This window comes from Chiloscyllium plagiosum, unplaced genomic scaffold (assembly GCF_037043375.1).
Source record: "Chiloscyllium plagiosum isolate Xiang-an unplaced genomic scaffold, Cpla_swu_hap1 HiC_scaffold_23, whole genome shotgun sequence".
Classification (NCBI taxonomy): Eukaryota; Metazoa; Chordata; class Chondrichthyes; order Orectolobiformes; family Hemiscylliidae; genus Chiloscyllium; species Chiloscyllium plagiosum.
Genome location: NW_028270161.1, coordinates 18634402 through 18659431, shown reverse-complemented (window position 1 = coordinate 18659431; position 25030 = coordinate 18634402). Strand labels below are relative to the sequence as shown.

The window sequence follows — 25030 nt, the reverse complement described above, 5'->3', positions numbered from 1 at the left end:
GCACCCATCTGATGCTCCTCTTTTTTTTGCCTTTTTTTTTTAAACCCCCACACTACCGCCTAACTGCGGTAGTGCTTATTTTTTCCCCAGCACCCATCTATGTGTACAGGTGTGAGACACCATGAAAGACACAAGGTGCACAAATCTTTATTTGGTTTCCACCACCAGGTGGAAGGAAACACCCGAGTGGCCAGTGACAAGCGATGCCCTTCACATCAAAGGGCAATGCTGTGTGATCAAACAGTGAAGGGGAGGGCAAGGATTAAATCAAAATAGAGTTGGAGGGGGAAATAATGCACTCCACTCCCTGCGGCGCCCACCTCTCCCTGAACAACTCCAGGGTGTCGGTGGACACCGCGTGCTCCTTCTCCAAGGACATCCGGCCCTAACGTAACCGCGGAAGAGGGGCAGGCAGTAGGCCCTAATGACCCCCTCCACGGCCCGCTGCCTGGACCTGTTGATGGCCAGTCCCAGGAGCAGACTCACGAGGAGGTCTTCAGACCTGCCCTCCCTCCTCTGTACCGGGTGCCCAAAGATCAGGAGCGTGGGACTGAAGTGCAGCCAAAAGCAGAGGAGGTTTTTGAGAAAATCAAAAAGGGAGTGCAAATGCCCACACTCAACATACACGTGGTCCACGGACTCCACAGAACAAGCAGTTGGGCTGGGAGTCCATGAACCACCGCAATCTGTGGTTGCAGGGGACTGCTGTGTGCACCCCAAATCCCTGAGAGAAAGGGGGAGGACTCCTGCGTAGAGAGCCCTTCACTGGGGATCCCCACCGCCCGGTGGCAAATGGGCACACCAAGGCGTGTCCGGACGGTGGATGAGGGAAGAGAGGTGGACGGTGTGCAGCAGTAGTCTATACAGGACCCTCCTTTTTACCCACCGGAAGGGAAAATTAAAATTCCAGAGGCGGCTCAGGTTGTGGGGCACAGGCTCCCGCAGGAAGTACGGGACCTTGGGGCCAATGTGAAATTCCGTCCGGGCTGGGGCGAGTGCGGACGGGATCCCACCGCACACCTGAGCGTCCTCCAACTGGTGCACTACGTCGGGTCTGAGCACCGCCGTTTTAAGGTGTCGGTTGGCGGTGGCCACGTACCGGACGTCTACCGCTGCCCTGCTCGCTATGTCCTGCGGCAGCGTCCAGCCCAGGCCCTCGGCACCCAGCACGTCCCCGACCCTGGTCACCCTCGCCGCCACGGCCCTCCCCTCCGACAGCCACTCGAACCCGCGAGTACGGAGGTGCGGATTCCTGAGCAACGGCTCCCTGACGACAGCCGCTACTCCAGCCGGAGGGTAGGCGCGGTGCGATTCGACCATGTTCCAGACAGTGATCAGGTCCTGGTAAAAGACAGGCAGCGTCTTGAGGGCGACCTGCAAACCGTCACGGTCGACAAACAGGAGCTGCGTGTCGTAGTTGAGGTTACGCACCTGGCGGAAAAAATACGTCGCCAGGGCGCACCATCTAGGAGGAGGCTCGACGTAAAGGTATCGCCGCAGGGTCTGAAAACGGAACGTCGCGACCTGGGTGCGGACGCACACCAGCGACTGACCGCCCTCCTCAATAGGGAGACTCAGAACCTGCGCGGCGACCCAGTGCATCTTTTTGTCCCAGAAGAAGTCGACCAACATTCTCTGGATGTCAGCAACAAAGCCAGGAGGAGGGACCAAAGTGACTAGCCGGTACCACAGCATGGTGGCCACCAGCTGGTTTATGATCAGCACTCGACTCCTGTAAGATAGTACTCGGAGCAGTCCTGTCCAGCAGCATAGGCGAGCCGAGACTTTGGCCTCCAGCTCCTGCCAGTTGGTCGGCCAGGATTCCTCAGCTGGGCTGAGGTAGACCCCCAGGTAGGAGGAGATGGGTGGTACTCCAGCTGAACCTGCGTAACTCCTCCGGCAGAGAGTCCACCCGCCACGGACCGACCAGTAGTCCGGAACATTTGGCCCAGTTGATCCTGGCGGAAGACGCCGCCGAGTACACGGCCTGGCACTCGCGCATCCTCCCCAGGTCAGCCGGGTCGGTGAAAGTGAGGAGCACATCGTCGGCGTAGGCCGGGAGGACCACCCCTGTGCCCGCGCCGCACAGAACCAGCCCCGACAGCCTCCTCCACAAGAGGCGCAGGAAAGGCTCCACGCACAGGGAATACAGCTGGTCGGACAGGGGGCAGCCTTGACGCACTCCTCTCCCGAAGCGAAGGGGCGCCGTCAGGGACCCGTTAACTTTAACCAGACACTGCGGCGGCGTACAAAAGTCGGATCCGGGCGACAAACCGCGTCCCGAACCAGAGTGCCCGCAGAGTCCCGAGCAGGTACTCGTGATCGACCCTGTCGAACGCCTTCTCCTGGTCGAGAGACAGGAAGGCGCTCGGCAGACCAGCCCGTCGACAGAAATGGATCAGGTCCCGGACCAGGTGGACGTTATCGTGTATCCTCCTGCCCGGGACAGTGTAGGACTGGTCCGGGTGAATCATGTGGGCCAGCACGGAGGCCAGGCGAGAAGACAACACCCTGGCGAAGATTTTGTAATCCGTGCTGAGGAGGGAGACCGGACGCCAGTTCTTTAAAGAATGAATGTCCCCCTTCTTTGGCAGCAGGACGATGACCGCCCTGCGCCAAGAAAGGGGCAGCTGTCCGGCATTTAGACACTCCCCCAGGACCTGTGCGTAGTCGCTCCCCAGGACCTCCCAGAACGCCCTGAAGAACTCCACAGTCAGACCGACCCCTCTCCCACCGAGAGGATGGGGACTGGTCCGGCGCCGCCAACCGGCCTCAAACCCCCGGCGACCCCACCCCCAGGGTCACCGGCGGTACCTTCCTCGGCGCACCCCTTCCCGGAACGCCCCGAGTTCAGGTCGTCGGGCAGCAGAGGCTCGGGGCCCCGCTCCTCTCCCGACACCGGCTCCTCAGGAAAAAGGTCTGGCTCCTCGGGGTAAAGGTCATCCCCCAGGGCCAAGGCCCCCGGAAAAACAGTCTGGGAGGGAGGAGCGAGGATAACACCCTTCTCCCCTCCACCGCTAGACGACCCAGCAGAGGGTCCTCCATCGTCGCCTGCACCACGGCCCTCGTGGTTATTGAAGTCCTCCCCAGGGGCCGGAGGAGTCGAGGCAGCACGAGGCCCTGCTGTAGCCCCTAGGGGTTTTGTCAAGTCGGGCCGCGGTGCGGGACACCGTTGGTTCGTCCCCCGGAGAGGGGCAGCACCGCCAGCGCGCTGCTGGAGAGTCCCAAGTGACGGTGCCTTTTCCCCAGAGAGACCGGGGGGGATTTATGGGCCTTCCCCTCCCCGCCCCCCTCGGTGGTCATGGGGCCCGGGGTCCCGCCCCCCCCCCCCCCCCCCCGCCCCCCCCCCCCGCCCCCCCCCCCCCCCGCCCCCCCCCCCCCCCCCACCCCCCCCCCCCCCCCCCCCCCCGCCCCCGCCGCCCCCCGCCCCCGGTGACCTCCTCCCGGGCCAGGCAAATGAAAACCTGGCGTCGGAAGGAGTAGATGTGTCAGAGGGCGGGGTCCTTAAGACCGAGCAGGAGCGGTTAGACCCCTGACCTGATCTCCCCAAGGCGGTGAAGTGGGGGCGAAGGAGCTCGCTGGCAATGAAGGGCGGGACGTTGGAGATCACGACCCTCTGGGCCGTAACCTCCAGAGGGTCGACGGGCAAATGTGTCCCGCCCTCAGTGAGACCCCTCTCCACGGCCAGGTGGACCGCTTGCTCGGTCTTCAGAAAAAAGACGGGCTTCCCGTACATCCGGGCCGCAGCGACGATGGCCAGTGGGCCGACCACACTAGCCATGGCCTTGCTGCAGGCCTCGATGGTCATGTTGGGGTGGGGTTAGGCCTTTACCCCCAGGCGTTTGGTCAGGTGCCTGAAGGGGGTTGACGTCGCAGCTGGGGTTGGGACAACCGAGCCCAAGGCAGCGGCTACCCCGGTGTAGGTGCGGCTGGGCCCCGCGACCTTCGGGCTCGCCATACTCTGCTGCTGATTGTTGGCAAGCCCCAGGCAGCAGCGGCGGAGGTGGGCCTCTGGCAGCAGCAGTGGTGGAGGTTGTAGGGAGGGGCCGAGGAGGCAGGCCTCAGGCGACAACAGCAGTAGAGGCAGGCTTCGGGCGAGTCCTAGGTTGGCCCTCAGTCGCGGCGGTGGGGGCAGACCTGTTGGGGAGGGTCCCCAAGACAAGTCCCAGGCAGCCCCGAAATTGAGTCCCAGGCAGTAGTGGTGGAGGGGCCCAAGGAGAGTCTCAGGCAGCAGCAGCAGTGGAGGCAAGTCCCAGGTAGGCCCTTGGTCGCAGCAGTGGGGGGGCAGACCTGTTTGGGGAGGGTCCCCAAGGCAAGTCCCAGGCAGCCCCAAAATTGAGTACCAGGCAGCAGCAGTGGAGGTCCTGGGGAGGGGCCCAAGGCGAGTCCCAGGCAGCGGTGGTGGAGGCAGGCCTCAGACAACAGCAGCAGTGGAGGCAGGCCTCTGGCAAGTCCTGGGCAGGCCCTTGGTCGCAGTGGTGGGGGCAGACCTGCTGGGGAGGATCCCCAAGGCAAATCTCAGGCAGCCCCAAAACTGAGTCCCAGGCAGCAGCAGTGGTGGAGGTCCTGGGAGGGGCCCCAAGGCAAGTCCCAGGCAGCAGCAGTGAGGTAGGCCCCAAGCAGCAACAGCTGAGGCAAGTCTGGGCGGGGTCCCAGAGACCAGCAGTGGGAGTGCTGGTCTCTCCTTCTCCTACTCCTTCTCCTTCGGGCAGCTGGTCTAGGGATAGTCGCCTTCAAGGAGAGTCCTTGCACATACACTCAAATTAGGCAAACACTCAAGTGGCCAGTGACAAACACTGCCCTTCACATCAAAGGGCAGTGCTGTGTGATCAAAAACAGTGAAGGGGAGGGTAGGGACTAAATCAAAATAGAGTTGGAGGGGGAAATAATGCACTCCACTCCCTGCGGCGACACTTATTTTGTTGTTTTTTTTGTTTTTTTTATATATTAACCCCCACACTACCGCCCAACTGCGGTAGTGCTTATTTTTCCCCCAGCACCCATGGTGTGTGTGTGCAGGTGTGAGACAGTGAAAGACACAAGGTGCATAAATCTTTATTCAATTTCCACCACCAGGAAGATAGGAAAACTCCCGGGTGGCCAGTGACAAACACTGCCCTTCACATCAAAGGGCAGTGCTGTGTGATCAAAACAGTGAAGGGGAGGGTAGGGACTAAATCAAAATAGAGTTGGAGGGGGAAATAATGCAGTCCACTCCCTGCGGCGACACTTTTTATTTTTTTTTCTTGCTGTGTGAATCCCTATTTATATTTTTTTATTTTTATTTTTTTTTTATTTTAACCCCCACACTACCACCTAAGTGCGGTAGTGCTTATTTTATCCCCAGCACCCATGGTGTGTGTGTGCAGGTGTGAGACACAGTGGAAGACACAAAGTGCACCAATCTTTATTCAATTTCCACCACCAGGAAGATAGGAAAACACCCGGGTGGCCAGTGACAAACACTGCCCTTCACATCAAGGGACAGTGCTGTGTGATCAAAACAGTGAAGGGGAGGGTAGGGACTAAATCAAAATAGAGTTGGAGGGGGAAATAATGCAGTCCACTCCCTGCGGCGACACTTCTTTTTATATTTTGTTTTTCTTTTTTTTCTTTTTTTTTCCCTATTTATTTTTTTTTTTCTTTTCTCTTTTTTATTTAACCCCCACACTATCTCCTAAGTGCGGTAGTGCTTATTTTATCCCCAGCACCCATGGTGTGTGTGTGCAGGTGTGAGACACAGTGAGAGACACAAGGTGCACGAATCTTTATTCAAATTCCACCACCAGGAAGATAGGAAAACACCCGAGTGGCCAGTGACAAACACTGCCCTTCTCAAAGGGCAGTGCTGTGTGATCAAAACAGTGAAGGGGAGGGTAGGGCCTAAATCAAAATAGAATTGGAGGGAGAAATGATGCACTCCACTCCCTGCGGCGACACTTCTTTTTTTTTTAGTGAAAGACACAAAGTGCACGAATCTTTATTCAATTTCCACCACCAGGAAGATAGGAAAACACCCGGGTGGCCAGTGACAAGCACTGCCCTTCACATCAAGGGACAGTGCTGTGTGATCAAAACAGTGAAGGGGAGGGTAGGGATTAAATCAAAATAGAATTGGAGGGAGAAATGATGCACTCCACTCCCTGCGGCGACACTTCTTTTTATTTTTTTTATTTTTTTTCTTCTTTTTTTTTGTTTTAACCCCCACACTACCACCTAAGTGCGGTAGTGCTTATTTTATCCCCAGCACCCATGGTGTGTGTGTGCAGGTGTGAGACACAGTGAAAGACACAAAGTGCACCAATCTTTATTCAATTTCCACCACCAGGAAGATAGGAAAACACCCGAGTGGCCAGTGACAAACACTGCCCTTCACATCAAAGGGCAGTGCTGTGTGATCAAAACAGTGAGGGGGAGGGTAGGGACTAAATCAAAATAGAATTGGAGGGAGAAATGATGCACTCCACTCCCTGCGGCGACACTTCTTTTTATTTTATTTTTTTATTTTTTTTTTTCTTATTTCTTCTTTTTTTTTTTTAGATAGGAAAACACCCGAGTGGCCAGTGACAAACACTGCCCTTCACATCAAAGGGCAGTGCTGTGTGATCAAAAACAGTGAAGGGGAGGGTAGGGACTCCTGTTTTTTTTTTTTCTTTTTTTTTCTTTTTAACCCCCACACTACCACCCAAGTGCGGTAGTGCTTATTTTTTCCCCAGCACCCATGGTGTGTGTGTGCGCAGGTGGGAGACACAGTGAAAGACACAAAGTGCACCAATCTTTTATTCAATTTCCACCACCAGGAAGATAGGAAAACACCCGGGTGGCCAGTGACAAACACTGCCCTTCACAGCAAGGGACAGTGCTGTGTGATCAAAAACAGTGAGGGGGAGGGTAGGGACTAAATCAAAATAGAGTTGGAGGGAGAAATGATGCACTCCACTCCCTGCGGCGACACTTCTTTTTATGTCTGTCAGACAAGATTCCCTGATTGGACCAGATTAACACCCCAATCAGGGAACGCATATTCTGTGCGGTCTACTTGGCTTACACTCACTACAGTGATGTTTTATAACTCTCGTATTGGAGATTTCTTTCATCTCTCCCATATACTTTCAATCTTGAGAAACTATTTTTAAAATGTTTCTGTTTTTGACATGAACGTGGTTTAATTCAGGTGTCTCATGGTATTCATGTGATGAGGACCTTTTGAATCCGATCTGTTATCAGTTGGATAGTTCAAGTATTTCTGCTGTAGTTAACATAGCACAAAGAACAAAGAAACGTTACAACCCAGGAACACGCCCTTAGGCCCTCCATACCTGAGCCAATCCACATCATATTTTTGTGCCTAGGTGTGATGGTGCCATGTCTCTTTCTAACCCTATCTGAATTTGAAAATGAACTTTTCTAGCTTTTCCTGCAAGATGCAATGGAGTATTTCACTCATTGTTCTACATGGAGTTTTATCTTTAAATATTTTTAGTATTCATGTGTGTCCTACCGAATTACTTATTCTAATTTTTCTAAATTATTCTATATTTCCAATCTGATATCATTACAATTTTAATATGTTAAAGGGGCTATATAAAGGTGATTTTTGTTTGTATTGCCTCCAGGAAGCTGGTGACCACACTCAGTTCTGCTGGAGGAATCTTTTCTCCTGTATCAACCTGCTGCGTATCCTAAACAAGCTGACCAAATGGAAACACTCGCGTATCATGGTGAGACTGAAAATTAATTTGTTTTGTGGGTTTGTAGGTTACCACAAGCAGCATCAGGGATCCCAATAACGATGGCACATCCACCATGAAACTTGAGCTTAAACTTGAGTGCAATTTTTTTTCAGTCGTGCTGCACCCTCCCCAGCCCCATCACCTCACCACGTCACCATAGACCAGTCCTGGGTCAGACAGTCTGGCCTTTGTACATGTATTATCTCTACTTAAGATCACTGAAATAAATAAATAGTTGGTTCGCATTATAGATCTGTCATTTGTGGAAAATGAGCCAGTCATGCCAATGACGGCCCATTGTCTATACAGAGAAACCTCAATTAACTGAAGGAAACGAGCAGGGAGTATTTCGTTTGGTTAATTGAATTCCGGATAATTGAATGCCGGAAAGCATTGTTTAGCCAAACATTGGGACCTTCCAATCTTGCCGGATAATCCGATATTTGGATAATCGAATGCTGGATGATCGAGGTTCCTCTTTACAATGCTCAATGTGTGCTCAATGCCTAATCTCATTGTCGCCCTTCAGATCTGGTACAGAGAAGCCCCGATGACACATGCACCTTCACACAAGACCCTAAAAATGTCTATTGTGAAATCCCATGGTTGTGAATGACACTGACCCTGTTAATTCTTTTAGTACAAAATGTTCACTGGTTCATCCCTTGATTGCTTACCTCTTCTGCTTTATCTCTAGATGCTTGTAGTTTTCAAATCAGCACCAATTTTGAAGCGGGTGCTCAGGACGAAACAGGCAATGCTGCAGCTCTATGCACTGAAACTGCTCAAATTCCAAACCAAGTACCTGGGCCGTCAGTGGAGGAAGAGCAACATGAAGATCATGTCAGCCATCTACCACAAAGTGCGGCACCGCCTCAATGATGACTGGGCATACGGCAATGGTATGGTGAAGACCATTTGGGTGGTTAACCTAGATCAACATTGTACGCAGTAGACCAGCCCAGTAGTAATGTGGGACTTTGAGGCTTCTGGCAAGGCACTTACTTGTGTAATTAAGGAGAGAGAGCAGTCAATTTGCACACTGTAAGATCACACTAAATAGCTCTGATCACTTGGTTTAGTAATGCTGGTTGAGGGATAAATATTGGTCAGGTTTATCGGACAGCTCGCATGCTGCTTTTCCAATTGTGGTTGTGGGTTCTATAAAGTCCACTGAGAGCAGAGAGGGGTCCTCAGCTTAGTGACACCTCTGACAGTGCAGTACTCCTTTTACTGGCACTGTCATTTAGAGAGCTTTTTTTTTTAATAATTATGCGTGCTCAATTCTGACATCATTCACAGAATTCTGGGATCTCGAGTAATTTCCACGCCCGGTAAGTTGTGACATCTGTCTGTCTTCCTGCAGATATTGATGCTCGACCCTGGGACTTCCAGGCAGAGGAATGTGCACTGAGAATCAATATTGAGATGTTCAACAACCGGCGCTATAGTTTGCACCACAATGACCTGGAATTTGCTCCTGTGGACAACTGCCTTCAGAGTGTCCTGGGCCATCATGTCTCACTGCCGGAGGATTTCCACTACAGCTATGAACTCTGGTTGGAGAGGGAAGTTTTTGCCCAGCCCATCCGCTGGGAGGATCTTCTACAGCCTCTAGCTTAATAAGAACAGCTCATTTCCTAAGGAGATGCATCTATGATGGCCTGTCTTCAAAAGACTTCTTTCAATGAAAAATCCATCTCAGCAGTCAATTGGTGTTTGGTTTTTAACTTCATTGCATGGGAGAAGTGATTTTACAGCTTCAATTATCCCCCAACGTCCCCATCAGGCCCTGCGTATTACCACCCAAGAGCCTGGTGTGACTGAGTAAATGCCCATATCTTGGGCTGGGGTTGAACTCTTATGTCCAACTGGACCAGGGGATAGGGCATCATTCAGAGGAGACCCTCTTTCAACCCACTTGACTTGACAGATTGAGTACTGAGTGGATCTTGATGTGTGTTTTTACTGTTGAAGGCTTGAGTTTGCACAGAAGAGGAACTGTGTTCACATTCACTGATACACTTGATGTGGAGGGGTCAGAACAATGTTGCACCACCGTCCGACCCACTCCCCCATTCCCAACCAATTATATTAATGGTGTTTATTTCAAGGTGATTTACAATCAACATGCACCGTGGCCTGGCAAGGAGCTAACACAGTGCATTGGACGATAGTTGTGCTTAAAGCTCTGTGGATCAGAGGCTTGGATGAGTTTAATGCAGAGCTTTGTGCTCTTGTCTTCTTGAGGGGTCTGCTGCTGCTCATTAAAACTGTGCCACCCAGCAGTGCTGGCCATGATGGGTCAGAGGGGATGATGGAAATGTGAGAGACAGTAAAGTTCCTGATGCTGAAATACTTTTAGATGATGCCTGGGAACCTTAGCTGGGCAGTGGTAATGGTCTCCTATGAATGAGTAAGTTTTTTTGAGTTTCCCTGTTTTATTTAAATACATAACCAGTCTGGCCCATAACCTGTTAATGTGGTATTGTTTGTGTCCAGGGCCCTGGCAGAATTGTGACTTTTGCAGCTTAGCTGAAGCAGTGTGTTAACTAACAACCTGGAATGATCTTCAAGGCTTTGGTTCAATGTCCCATCCAAAGGATTGCTGCTCTGCCTCAGTACTGCACTAATGGCTGCCGAGATTGTGTTGAAGTCCCTGGTTGGGACTTGAACCCATAGCCTTCTAGCAAGGGTGGTACCTCTGAGCCAAGGCTGACACTATTGCACCAACCAGTTAGCTTGAGGCAGGCGATGACTCTGTCAACTTTTTATTTCACATCGAGCAATGTAATTATTCAGCAATAAGTCTGTTTAAACAGCAAACAGTCTGCAGAATCTACTTCAATCGAGTCTGTAAAATCTGGAAGAAACAAAATTCATAATTGAAACTGCACTGTAAAATCATGGAACATTTGCAGCCGTTGTATCTGGTTGTTGCAACAACCAAAAATTAATCAACCAACCTAATCTGATTTTCCAGCTCTTCCAGTTAATGGCACTTGAAGTGCATGTCAAGCTGCTCTTTTTAATTAAGAGTTTCTGTCTCCACTACCCTTTCGGGTCATGAGTTCCAGACTCCTAACATCATCTGGGAGAAAAATGGTTCCATATCTTGTCTCTAATCTTCAAATAACAGCAAAGTATTACAAATGCTGGGGACATGAAATAAAAACAGAGGAACCTCAATTATCCGAATACCAATTATCCGAATACCAATTATCCGAAAATTGGATTATCCAAAGGAGATCTTGAGGTCAAAGATGTGTATCCAATATTGATCGTGTCTTTTGTTTACAGTGATTAAAGGTGCTTCCAAGAACAGTCCTGGACTGATGGCAGCACAGGCACTGTCTCTAAATGACTGATCTCTCACTCTCTCTCTCTCTCTCCCCACACTTTCCCTGGATTTCTACACAGGCGTGTATCCTAAACTCCCCTTCCCCAGATAATCTCTCCAACATTGTCCTGCACAGGGCAGAGGTCGAATCTGGCAGCAGCCTTGTTGTTGTTGGCCAGTCCAGCTGCCCCGGGGAGGGGGCTGACAGGGGTCAAGCAGGGGGTGGGGTTGGACAGGGTTTGGGGGGCAGTGTTGGATGGGGTTTGGGCAGTGGGCGGTGGGGGCAGGCAAGGGCTCGCGTGTGTTGTGCTGCTGCTTGTCTTCTGAATGGGGAGCAGACTTAATAGAAAACTCTGAACCCCAAAGGAAAGGCATTAAATCGATTAACCAAATAATCAATTATCTGAACAAAATACTGCCCACCCGTCTCGTTTGGATAATTGAGGTTCCTCTGTACTAAGATACTCAAGACTGATTGTATCTATGGAGAAAGAAACAGAGTTAAGAGTCATATTGGACTCAAAACATTGACTCTATAGATTTAACAGCATCTGTGGAGAGAGAGAAACACACTTCATCCAGCATCCCCCTCCCCGCCAGTCACTAGCCTCTCTACTAAGGTTAATAGGCCCTTTCCATACACTTTGTCCAAGCCCCTCAAAATAGTATTATCTCTCCACCAAAATGCCATGAATGGAGGATGGTTACATAATATAACTTGGGCATAAAATCATTCCCAGTCACTGGACAGAATTGATCAACTGGTTCATTCTGCCATCACTTCATTTTTTTTGGTGGAAAAAATATCTCCGAATGCTGCCCAAAGATTGATGGGCAACCTTACGTACTCAAGGAGATGGTTTGGCCCATTTTCTCTGCTTCCAGTTTCTGAATGAACTATCAAATTGATCATGTTGTCTTTCCCCCCCTCATTGTTTTGTAAATCTGTCATCCTAAACAATTATTCAAGTCCTTTAAAATTGAATCTGTTTCCACCAACCTGTGTACACTGATACCCAGATCAACATGTCCTGCCACTTTGAAAAATTCTTCCTGACATTGACCTATCTGACATTTATCTTAAATCTGTCATATCTAGGAACTGACCATCCCATAGACAATTGCACACAACACCGTTTTAATCCCAAACTCAATGAGAGCAGTCTATCAAAACCCTTGATGTTGAACATCACTGTTAAATCTCCATTTTTCAATCTTCACCAAGGAAAACTATTCCAACATCTTAACTTTCTCATCATAAATGATTTCTTGCATCCCTGCTATCATTCGAGTTAGTCTTCTGCATCCTCACTTTGACATCTTTCCTATTATGTAGCACTCAGAAATGGATAATGTTGTTAAGCTGGGGCCTAACCAGCGAATTGTGAAGGTTAAACTTTGATTAATATTCAGACTACCATGTGTAAATTTGGAGTTAAGCATTAGAAATGTATTGGAGTGGAGAAGATAGGTTTTGAGTAAATGATTGTACAACCCAAAACACGCACAGTCCTTAATATTATGAAACAAATAACATTTAGTTGAACTAGACCATTTGGCACAGTGCTAACAGGCCATATCCCAACTGGTCCATGTAGGTGGCTACGCTGCTCCTTCACCTTGGATTCATTTCTCCCACAAGTGTCAATCTAGCTACCCCTTAAACATAACTGTACTATTTTCAATTGCACTCTGTGTTGAAGAGTTTGACATCCTCATTGCACTCTGGTATAAGACTTACCCCACAAAGTCTGGATCAGTGGTGCTGGAAGAGCACAGCAATTCAGGCAGCATCCGAGGACAGGCAAAATCGACGTTTCGGGCAAAAGCCCTTCATGAAGGCCTTTTGCCCGAAACGTCGATTTTGCCTGTCCTCGGATGCTGCCTGAATTGCTGTGCTCTTCCAGCACCACTGATCCAGAATCTGGTTTCCAGCATCTGCAGTCATTGTTTTTACCCCACAAAGTGTTGACATGCAGGCAATGTTTCACATTAAATCCTTTGATAATCAGAAAGAGCTCTTGTCAGAAGACTCTTTGCTCTCTTTGTTTTAAACCCATGCTACTCCTCATCCTGCGATGTCATGCTTCCCACAATGCACTATCCCTATTCATGATGTCATAGCAGACATGAGCTGAAGGGTCTACCTTACAAACAGCTATTCTGGAGCTAAAAAAGGAGATTGTCCAGTTGGCTGGGCAGTGGTAAGTTAAAGATTGTCTAGACATTTATTGGGTCATTCCGTCGTGTAAACAAGTGAAAATCAATGAGATGGAAAATGAATATGCAAATAGCCACATAATAGGGGTGTGGTGAGGTGGCAAAAAAAAATCCTGATTTGTTTAAAATCCGTGCTTCCAGTTTTATGGACCAACAAAATCCAATAATTGCCATCATTTTGGGATTGAAAGATCTCTAGGTCTGTCAGCACAAATACAGGTACACAATCCTTTATCCAAAATCTGAAAAGCTCCGAAATCCGAAGTTCTTTTCACAAAGTTTTTTTTTCTGTATTAACAAGGTTGTTTGGCATGCGAACGGGTGACCCAACACCACACCCACTCGATCCACATCACTCAGATGTGACGTGGCAGCGTGGCCCAGTGCTGGCAGGCGTCAGTTATGTCTCAGCGCTCATAATAGTCACACGTGGGTCTGCTGTTCAGTAAGATTTTTTTATTTTACTGTGAAAATGTCATTTATTCTGAAACCTGAAAAACTGAAATCCAAAAAACAACTGGCCTCAAGGATTTCAGATAAAGGATTGTGTACCTGTACAAGCTTAATAAAATTTACTTTATGGAAGGAATTTATTCAGTCCATTGTATTTGTGGTAAAATGATGCTAAACTGTCAGGTGTTCTTGTTAGCTTGACATCCTAGCTGAACAGGTATTGTAAGAACGAAGCTCTGTGTTAGCATTTTATTACTTACGGTTAAAAAAAAAATCAACATACTTATTTATCTCCACATTTCTACTTTGCAACCCAGACCAGTGATTTTCTCTCTTCAGTCCGCATCCCCCAACCCTAAATGTGCAATGTCTGCAGCTCAGATCAGCTCAGATTGGAAGTCGCTTGACCTGCAAACACGTACTGCAAATGTGTCCACTCTGGATTAGCTTGGTGTCCAACACATTGCAGTAGCAGCACGTCACTGAGCCTGCCATTTCTATTAATATTTTGTTCAATGTTGTGATTAAATAACTTTGGTATCTCTGCTCTTTACACTTTATTTTATGGCAACGTATATAAAATAATATTGATCTAACAAAATACTTTTAGCAAAAAGAGAAAAAAAATGGCGAGAGACTTAAACACAAATGAAATACCTTCGGTTTATTATAACAACTACAAAACTTAGCAATCAGCTTTTTTTTTATCAGCAAGAACAACCAAACAGCCCCCCCCCGCCCCACCTCCCCAAGCTTGTTGGGAATTAATTTAAAAGGCTGTGAATTACAGGATTACAAACCAGCTTGGTATAAATATCAAGAGAGTTTACAAGTTAGATTACTGCATCTCTCATTCCTTAAAACTAGTTTTTCTTTTGAATGTTTCTAGTAAAATAGAGGCAAAACTCTCCTCCTCAGTAGGAAACACCAACAGCCGTAATGAATGCATTGACTGTGTGGTCCAGGCAGGTCAGAGGTCAGTCCCCCTCATTGACACAGAAATGGAGAGGCAAACAACTTCATAATCGAATTGGGGTGAAGTACTTCTCCATTGAGTATTAATTCATCAAGCACAGAGTGCAAATTTTGTAGTGGTTTCTTATTGAAGGAATAATCCTTAAATAAAGTGATGAAAGATGTCAACAGCTGTGCTTTCAACAAAGCTTACTCTCATTATCAAATAAAAGCAAAATTTAGCACTTTCACAGCACTGTGTCTTTATTCGATTCCTATCACTCTGTTTCAGACTTCATTACAGCCTTAGTCCAAACTAGGACATTCTATCAGAGATTTTGGATGTAGGTTTGCTCGCTGAGCTGAAAGGTTCATTTCCAGACGTTTTGTTCCTTACTAGGTAACATCTTCAGTGGACCTCATGCAAAGCAATGCTGAAAACTCCTGCTTTCTATTTATGTTTGGGTTTCTTTGGGTTGGTGATGTTATTTCCTGTGGTGAAGTCACTTCCTGTTCCTTTTCTCAGGGGATGGTAAATGGGGTCTAACTCGATGTGTTTGTTGATAGAGTTCCGGTTGGAATGTTTCTAGGAATTCTCTTGCGTGTCTTTGTTTGGCTTGTCCTAGGATGGATGTACTGTCCCAATCGAAGTGGTGTCCTTCCTCGTCCATATGTGAGGATACTAGTGAGAGAGGGTCATGTCTTTTTGTGGCTAGTTGGTGGTTCATGTATCCTGGTGGCTAGTTTTTCTGCCTGTTTGTCCAATGTAGTGTTGGTTACAGTCCTTGCACGGTATTTTGTAAATGACGTTAGTTTTGCTCATTGTCTGTATAGGGTCTTTCAAGTTCATTAAGCTGCTCTTTTAGTGTGTTGGTGGATTTGTGGACTACCATGATGCCAAGGAGTCTGAGTAGTTAGATCGAGTTCTGGAAATGTCTGGAAATGAACCTTTCAGCTCAGTGAGCAAACCTACATCCAAAACCTCAAACTGAGCTACAAATCTTTTCAAAACTAGCTACTATCAGAGGTGATGTGCAAGTGCCATCAAGGCAACATTTGGTTGAGTATGGCATCAAGAAGCCCAAGTAAAATTGAAGGAGTTTGAAGCAAAATTCATCACTGGTTGGAGTCATACCAATAACAAAGATAGATCATTGTGCGTGTTAGAGGTTAATCTAACCTAGGGCATCAAAGCCTAAGTTCTTCAGTGCAATATCCTAGGGTATCAGTGTTTAGGTTTGAAGTAGAAAGTGGTGTTCAATTCCATTCACATTGCACAGATCATGAGGGAGTCTGTGCCCACAAGCCCAAATTTTGTATAAAGTTTAAGCTTGGACTGCTAAGTGGCACGTGACATTCCTACCCTGCAAGAGCTTAAACAATGACCATTTCCAAAAAGAGAATGCTTTAACCCTGTCCCTCTGACATTAAGCTGCTATACCATCATTGAATACCCCACTATCAAATACCAAGGAAATACCACTAACCAGAAACAAACTTGGTCTAACCAACAGTGTAGATATAGTTGCTGATGATATCACAGAGTTAAGCAATATTTACAGCTCCTCAGATACTGCAAGGAAGTATGCAGGAAGACCTGGACAAATTCAGACTCAGGCTGGTAAGTGGCAAGTAACATTCAAGCAACAGAATAACCATCTCCAACAGGAGAGAATCTAACCATCTCCCTGTGCTGATCAATAACATTGTCATTGCTGAATTCCATTGACCAGGAAATTGTCTGGGACATATATTGTTATAAATACAGTACAGAAGAAGGCCTCTCAACCCTTCGAGTTTACATTGGTCAAAAACAATCACCTAATCTAATTTTCCAGTATTCGGTCCATAACTTTATGTTATATTGATAAATCATTGCAGAATAGTGTGAGATCTTGTTTATTGTATCCAGAATGTTTTCATTGATCAAGGCCCTGATTCACCGGGACAAACTGCACCCTTAATAGTTCATGTTACATGTTTTGCCTTAAATAATTAATTAATCGATGAGTTAACTATTAAGAATAAGGCACAGACTCTCGATAGTTATGGCTTATCCTAACACCTGCATTTAAATCAGGGGAAATAGGACCTCACAGATGCTTCACATAACAGTAATGTATATCTTAGTGAAGTAGGTGTTTTTGCACCCTTTGGACAATACTAAGGGAAACAAACAGAGTTTCCCAGGAAACCTCCCCACTCATAACTTCCTTCTAACAGGAGGATCAGGCTGAGGAAGTAATTGGATCAAGAGGAGGTTTACCTGGACAAGAGACATACCATTAAGAGCTGGCCCTGTACTATTAGGCCTGATGTCATTCTGTGTAGGCACCCTGACCCTTATGGGATGGACCGTCTGAGTGACTTATTCCCCAACACCCCGGACCTCATCCTGTTAATTAGCAGTACCTTTTCAGCTTTCACAGCGAAATTTATCCCAGGCCCAGCAGCACAGGGCATGAACAACTGCCTTAATTCAAGACATGACATATTATGCCCAGCTGGGCATTTCCAGAGATCCTGCTGGTGCCGTTAAACAGACAACAAAGGACCGCGGATGCTGGAAATCTGAAATAAAAGCATAAAGTGTCGGGGAAACTCAGCAGATTCTGGTAGCTTCTGTGGAGACAAAAACAATTAACTTTCGAATCCACTATGACTCTCTTTCCGAGATTGAGGGCACCAGTGGGGCTGCTTAAATCTCAGATGCAACAAATTGCATTTTATAGCGCATTTTTGCCTCCCTGGAAGCATTTAACCCCGAGGTACCCAGTTGTATTGACTTCAGACAATTGTCAGAGAAAATGTGTGAATGTAGCGCCTTCCTGAAAGGGTTTCTAAGGAGACGGGCTGTCAACAATTGGAGCTGACTGCTCAGGGACAGCTTGTTCTTGCGGTTCTTGACTGTGACTCCTGCGGTTGAGTGATCAGCTCCGGCGGCAGGGACACAGAGAGTGGGAGCGGCAGCAAAGCCCATTCGCTGCTGGGGCTTGCTCCTTGTCTGTGAGGACCCTGCAGTGACCTTCGCTTCTTCCCTGCTGCAGGTTCGACCCAGTTCAGTGAGCGGCTCGTCGGAGACGGAACCCTGGACACTACCATCACCGCCCCGTGAGGCACTCTCAGTAAGTGGCTTATGCCCAGGCAATTGTTCCCTTAGGTAAACAGAACTCGATGATCTCGAGTGTCAATGTTCAAAGAAATGACAAGTACAGGCGCTGACAATATATTACCCATTGGAAATGTATGGGGCAGGTTAGCAAGGGAAGTCTCCCTCTCTCGCCTACGGGATTTAAAGTAGGGGACATGGATATAAGATAGTCATTGGCAAATTCATTTAGTACGACAGATGTAGTTATGGCCAGATGGATTTCAAGGAGTATCTACATAAACATGTTAAGGAGAAAGGGAGAGAAGGATTAGATGATGGGTTGATGAGCATAAATGTGGAGTTATTTTTAATCATTTGTGGGGTGTGGAGTCACTGGCGGGGCCAACGTTTATTAGTCATCCTTAACTGCCCCAGAGAAGGTACTACCATGAACTGCTGCAGTTCCAGAGGGGTAGACACAGCTGTTGTTGTTCTGCAGGAAATTCCAGGAGTTTGAACAGCAAAGGGCAATACTATTGCGAATCAGGATGGTTTGTGGCTTAGGGAACTTGCAGGTGGTGGTATTGCAGAGGGACAGGTGTAGAGGCTATTCATTCCCTCTAGCTTGTTCCACCATTCAATGAGATCATGGCTGTTCTGTGACCTAACTCCATACACCTGCCTTTGGTCCATGTCCCTTAATACAAGTAAAAATTTATCTCAGATTTAAAACTAACAACTGAAGCAGTATCCATTGCATTTGTGGGAGACAGATCCAAACCTCTACAAGTCTTTGTGTATAGAAACGCTGACTACCATCACTGCAGAATGGTCTAGCTAATTCTTAGACCCATGCATGTGTTATGCCTGACAGCTGGCAGGTTTGGAAGGTGCTGTTAGTGAAGCCTTTGTAAATTTCTGCAGTGCATCTTGTAGATGGTGCACACTGCTGCTACCATGCATTAATGGTGGAGGAAGTGAATGTTGAAGGTAGGATCCCAATCAAAGGGGATGCTTTGTCCTGGATGGTGTTGAGTTTCCTGAGTGTTGTTGGAACTGCACTCATCCAGGTAAGTGGAGAGTGTTCCATCCCACTCCTGAAATGTGCCTTGTAGATAATAGGCAGGCTTTGGGAATCCAGAGGTGAGTAACTGGCCACAGAACGCCCAGCTTAGGATCTACTTTTGTAATCACTGCACATGTCTAGTTCAATTAAGTTTTTGGTGAATGGGAACTATTGAAAATATGAGGTTTTTGGAGGTGTTGATGTACCCCAGTGAGGGCAGTGTACTGGATAAATGTGATGGCCTTTGAAATGAGCTGAAGCTCAAGGTGGGTGGGGAACAGGAGGTCCTCCTGGAGACCATTGGAGAAATAGAGTCCAAAGTTGTCACAGCGGAGGGTTTTAACAGCAGAAGCTAGAGATAGAGGTGGTGGACCTGGAAATAAAGCTGTTGATGTAATGTCATTGATGGGTATATTCAGTTTTTACCTGTGTGGATGGATACTGTTCCTGTCCACTTGTTTTTCCTCTAGGATATGGCTGCCTTTGAACAACGCTAAGAAGATACTCTCCTTGACATCCACGCAATTTTGCAATGGTACAGTATTCATTCATCTTTTCTGTTTTAAAGGTGTTTACACTTTGATGGAGACAAACTCCCCCATCAGTTTCTTTTCTATTGTATCACTAATCCCTGTCTCTATATGGGACAACAAGGGTCAGCTGGACCAAAGTCTGCCTTCTCTTTGATTAACTAGCGGGATATTGATTAATTGACAACCTCCTTCTCCTATCTCTTTCTTCCAAATTTCCCAGTGAAATGGAACCATAGGCTTCGACAGCATCTTGTGCTACCCTTGCCTGGGTGGGGATGGGGTGGGCAGAAGCAGTTAAGGATGCTGGTATGGTGCCATGGCCCTGCCAGTTTCTGTTGGGTGTGAGTGCACTCACCTGTGGGCACTCTCCACAGCGAGTGTCCACTTGCTTGGAATGAAACTGAGGTTTTCCACTTCTATTGCAGCCCAGCAAAAGCAAAAAGGGAAAAGGAAAGGCCCACAGTGCCAAGGCCAAGAAGGAAAAGGGAAGCAAGAAGAAGAAGAAAAAGGACAAGAAGGATAAAGGTTCCAAATCCGAAACTGAAGTTGATATTATGAGCCCGGCAGCCATGTATAATCTGTACTACATCTCTCACAATGCCACTGACAGCCTGATCTTCCGAGGCTTCCCCTGGTCTGGTGGTCAGAGAAAGAAAGGACGAAAGTGAATTGGCTAAATAAATAAAAAGACAAAAAAAATAACAGAAAGAAGGAGATATTGAATGTTTTATTATGTTACAAATGGGAGCAAAAATTCTTTCTCAGTCTGGGCTGAACCTTGAGGGAACACTTCACTCCAACTGGCTCAACTCAAGGCAGGGTAGGGACAGACCCACTAGCCCTGGGTGGTACCTGATGTTTTGGTAAGTTGGTCAAAGCCAAAGAGGAAGGAAGGGTTGTAATAGGCAGGGTGTTTTAAAAAAAGGAACGGAAAAGTGATTGCGTTTTGTCAATAAACCAGTATAAAGGGATGTATTCGGGGCTGTGCTAAAGTTGGAATGCCATTAACCAGCTCGCAACAAAATGGTCAGTTCAAACAGTTAAAAGAGGTAGGCTGTGTTTAAAGGAGCTGAAGTTAAAAAGAGTTCGGTAAACACAAGGGATTCGGGGCACTAGTCAAAGTGCAAAGGAGTTCTCCTGGTGCCCTGGCTAACATTCCTCTCTCAAGCGAAAGAGCTCAGAAAGGTTCAATGACCGTTTATTTAGTCTGTTGTTTATGTGTATATTGTTGACCAAATTTCCTTACAGAGCAAAGCAACTACTCCTCAAAAGTGGTTCATAGCTCGCAAAGCATTTTGAGATGTCCCTTAAAGGGAAGGTGCTAAATAAATGCAGCTTTATTCTCTCACTGATTGTATTTAAATTAATTGATGTTATTGCAAGGTATTAGGAATTGAGGAAGAAAATCTAGAATTCCCATTGGTGCTGGTTTTCACTTGATAAATTTCAAACTTTGATATCACTAAAATTTTGTTAGGGAGGGTATCAATAGATGTGATTAAGGGCATTCCTATGGAGTTGATGTACAGTCATACCACACAGCCCGTCATCACGTCTATGCTGAACAATTTACATTAATCACACTTTCCAACACTTGATCCATAGCCTTGAACATTATGATACATACTTTTTAAAGGTTGTGAGGTCTCCTACCTCTACTACCCTCCCATGCAGTGCAGTCCAGATTCATACTAATGCCTTTGTGAAAACATGTTTTTTCTCAAATCCCCTGTAAACCTTTTGCCTTAGCCTTTAAAATGCTCTTTTGCTAATGACCCTTCACCTAAGGGGAACAGCTGATTTCTAACTACCTCGTCCTTGCCCCTCGTAAACTTATACACCTCAATCAGGTCCCTTCTCAGCCTTCTTTGCTCCAAATTTAACAATCCAAATTCATTCAGCCTCTCATCAAAGCTAAACATCTCTATCCCAGGCAATATCCTGGTGTATTTCCTAAGCACTCCCTCCAGTGCAATTACATCCTTCCTCAAGTATAATGACCAAAAGAGCACATAGTACTCCAGCTGTGGCCTAGTCTATGTACTGTGAGCTCCAGCATAACCTCTCTTGGTAAAACTGATTAAAACAAGTGCATACAGACCAACTACAATTTAACTGAATTACCCAACAGGCTTAGGGGGCTGAATAGCCTCCTGTTCCTATAGCACTTTATTGTCCTCATACCAAAATGATCCATTATATTTAAATGAGGCGTCCATTGCTCGATGCCTTTGGCCAGGAGCTGGGCATTAGCTTCCCCTTTTATCAGGATGGCTGTGACATGGAGGACAATCAAGAGAAAAGGTACAAGAGAGTGTTAACTCACAAGGTGTATTCAGTTCAATAAACAAATCTTGACCTTGTAATTAAGGAGTTCCCAATCTCAATGGTGATCAGAATGTTATTAAATTAATTTAAATATCCTATGTTTCTGAAGCATAATCTCAGATTTAGGGGATATTTTATTTAGGTCCCTCCTCGCTAGCCCCCACAGACTGTTTTTAATTTAATTTCGCCTTTCTCCCTTCTTCCATCAAGTTTTTGACCCCCTTCTGGACACACTTCCACATGCACCAGTCACTATCCAGCAGCACTTCAAGAGTTCAGGCATCAAGTGAATGTGGGCTATTTTACAATGGAATTATTACAGTTATGCCTGACCCTTCACTTGTCTGACATAATTCATCAGGAGTGGGGTTAGTGGTCACTAAACAGTGATCAGGGCCAGGAGGTCTGGCTAGTCCTCCCTGGACCTCGATAATGCTACTAACTACAACCTACTGGAGAGCTCAGTGCAGACCAGAGCGTGAAGCCAACACTTTGTTCCCATTCGTGTGACTCAGTAATATACTAATATATAACATAACAGCAGTTATTTATTGAGTTAGGGATGCGTATAGTATCTTTCCTAATTTAAGGGCAATCATTGTGCCAAAATTTTCTGTCTGCTACCAGCAGCAGCAGCAATTTCAATTTAGTTAGTTAATTCAGGAAAATTACCCAAGAAGTATAATCAGCAAAATGTGAAGTTTGAGATAAAGGAAGGATACACAAAATCTTGTTCAAAGAGATGGAGTTCAAGGAGGATCTTAAAGGACTAGAGATAGGTTGAGAAACAGAGTTTCTTAGAGACGTTTAGGCTTATGCATTGTAGTATTGAGGGATTGCAGTACTTTCAGAAATACCGCCTTTCATATGAAACATTTAAATTTTAGAATTTTTGCCTCTGGGTTAAACTGAGGCCCAGTCCAGCAGTTTAACTTAACATCCCTTAAAATGGCCACCCAAGTGGACAGGGTTGTTAAGAAAGCATATGGTGTTTTGGCTTTCATTAACAGGGGGATTGAGTTTAAGAGTTGTGAGATCTTGTTGCAGCTCTATAAAACTTTGGTTAGACTGCACTTGGAATACTGCGTCCATTCTGGTCGCCCTATTATAGGAAAGATGTGGATGCTTTGGAGAGGGTTCAGAGGAGGTTTACCAGGATGCTGCCTGGACTGGAGGGCTTATCTTATGAAGAGAGGTTGACTGAGCTCGAACTTTTTTCATTGGAGAAAAGGAGGAGGAGAGGGGACCTAATTGAGGTATACAAGATAATGAGAGGCATAGATAGAGTCGATAGCCCGAGACTATTTCCCAGGGCAGAAATGACTAACACGAGGGGTCATAGTTTTAAGCAGGTTGGAGGAAAGTATAGAGGGGATGTCAGAGGCGGATTCTTTACACAGAGAGTTGTGAGAGCATGGATTGCGTTGCCAGCAGCAGTTGTGGAAGCAAGGTCATTGGGGACATTTAAGAGACTACTGGACATGCATATGGTCACAGAAATTTGAGGGTGCATACATGAGGATCAGTGGTCGGCACAACATCGTGGGCTGAAGGGCCTGTTCTGTGCTGTACTGTTCTATGTTCTATAAATGCTCCCATGACATTATTTGAAGCACAGGGCAGCTCCACAAGTGGCATCAATAACATTTACCACTTAAGTAATACTCACAAAGTCAATTAACTGGCTTTTTGTTTTATATATATTATATATATATATATATATATATCAGTCAACTGCCACGTTGATGCTTAAAATAACAGCAACTGCACTTTGTAAGAAAGGAGTTGCATAGGATGTAGGTATTGCTGGCCGGCCAGCATTTGCAGCCCGCCCCTAGTTTCCCTTGAGAAAGTAGTGGTGAGCTGCAGTAAATTGCTACATTAACCCTTAACACCCCAAGAGAGGTAATTCCAGGATTTTGACACAGTGACAGTAAAGGAATGGCAATATATTTCCAAGTCAGGATGATGAGTGCTTGGAGGGAAGTTGCAAGTGGTGGTGTTCCTATGTATCTGTTACTTGTCCTTCTAGATGGAAGTGGTCATGGGTTTGGAAGATACTGTCTAAGGATCTTCAGTGAATTTCTGCTATGCCTCGTAGATAGTATACTGATGGGACATCTAATAGAAACTTACAAGATAATGCATGGCTTCGAAAGGGTGGATGCTGGGAACTTGTTTCCATTAGGCAGGGAGAGTGCGGGTAAGTGGAGTTGAAATGCCCATCAGCCATGATTGAATGGTGGAGTGGACTTGATGGGGCGAATGACCTTACTTCCACTCCTATGTCTTTGGGTCTTATGGTCTTATGATGTGACTGAGTGTGAGTGGAGGGAGTGAATGTTAGTGGATGTGGTGTTAATTGAGCTGGCTGTTTTGTCCTTAACGGTATCAAGCTTCTTGGGTGTTGTTGGAACTGCATCCATCCAGGCAAGTGGGAGTATTCCATCTCACTCCTAATTTGTGTCTTTAGACAGGCTTTGGGGAGTCAAGTGGTCAGTTAGTCACCATAGTATTCCTAGCCTCTGACCTGCTTGAAGCTACTGTGTTTATGTAAAGCTTCCAACTGAGTCTCTGGTCAATGGTAACCTCCAGGATATTGGTAGTGGGGAACTCAATGATGGTAACACCATTGAATGTCAAGGGACAGTGGTTAGATTGTCCCTTATTGGAGATGGTCATTTGTATGGTGCGAGTGTTAGTTGCCATTTGTCAGCACCATCTGGATATTGTCCAGATTGTGATGTATTTGAATATGGACTGCTTTAGTATCTGAGGAGTTGCAAATGGTGATGAACACCGTGCAAATCATTGGTGAACATTCCAACTTCTGACCTTATGATAGTCATTGATGAAGCAGCTGAATTGCACAGTCTCAGAGCTTCCCAAAATATCGCAACACCAATTAAATATCTTTGAACCATGTTTTTGAAACCACCACAGCTAAGCTATGTGCATCAAAGGCCAAATAACCTCATTTGATTTAGAGATTAAAATTTACCAGGACACCAGGAGAACTTCCCTATTCTTCACTGAGTACAGACCTTCCATAGCCACCTGGGAAGTCAGGTGAGGCCTTGGCTGAATCTGAATGATACTGCCTCAAATAGTATAGCACTCACTCAGTACTGCGGCAGATATTGGTTTGGACCATTCCCATGTTTTTAGACTGGAGCTGGAAGAGTATTTCATTAGTTCTGATGTGCTTTGTGGTTTTCTGAGAGTGTGAGAGTTGTTACAGAAGGACATTAGTTCTGATGTGCTTTGTGGTTTTCTGAGAGTGTGAGAGTTATTACAGAAGGATGAGTTAAC

At 46.5% G+C, this 25030-nt stretch overlaps 2 protein-coding genes across 2 annotated transcripts in view; both read left to right on the top strand.

Moving 5' to 3' along the window:
* Window positions 1–10940, top strand: part of LOC122561470 (striatin-interacting protein 2-like) — a 41156-nt gene extending 30216 nt beyond the window's left edge. Inside the window, exons 15-17 of the mRNA XM_087999284.1 lie at window positions 7617–7721; window positions 8431–8635; window positions 9100–10940. Coding sequence (XP_087855410.1) covers window positions 7617–7721; window positions 8431–8635; window positions 9100–9356 — 567 coding nt within the window. The 3' untranslated portion in view covers window positions 9357–10940. The remainder of the gene's footprint in view (window positions 1–7616; window positions 7722–8430; window positions 8636–9099) is intronic.
* Window positions 10941–17583: 6643 nt separating this feature from the next.
* smkr1 (small lysine rich protein 1) lies at window positions 17584–20106 on the top strand. The gene is made up of 3 exons (XM_087999420.1): window positions 17584–17825; window positions 19328–19392; window positions 19816–20106. The coding sequence occupies exons 2-3, from the start codon at window positions 19390–19392 to the stop codon at window positions 20056–20058; spliced, it is 246 nt and encodes an 81-aa protein (XP_087855546.1). The 5' UTR covers window positions 17584–17825; window positions 19328–19389; the 3' UTR covers window positions 20059–20106.
* Window positions 20107–25030: the final 4924 nt, after the last annotated feature.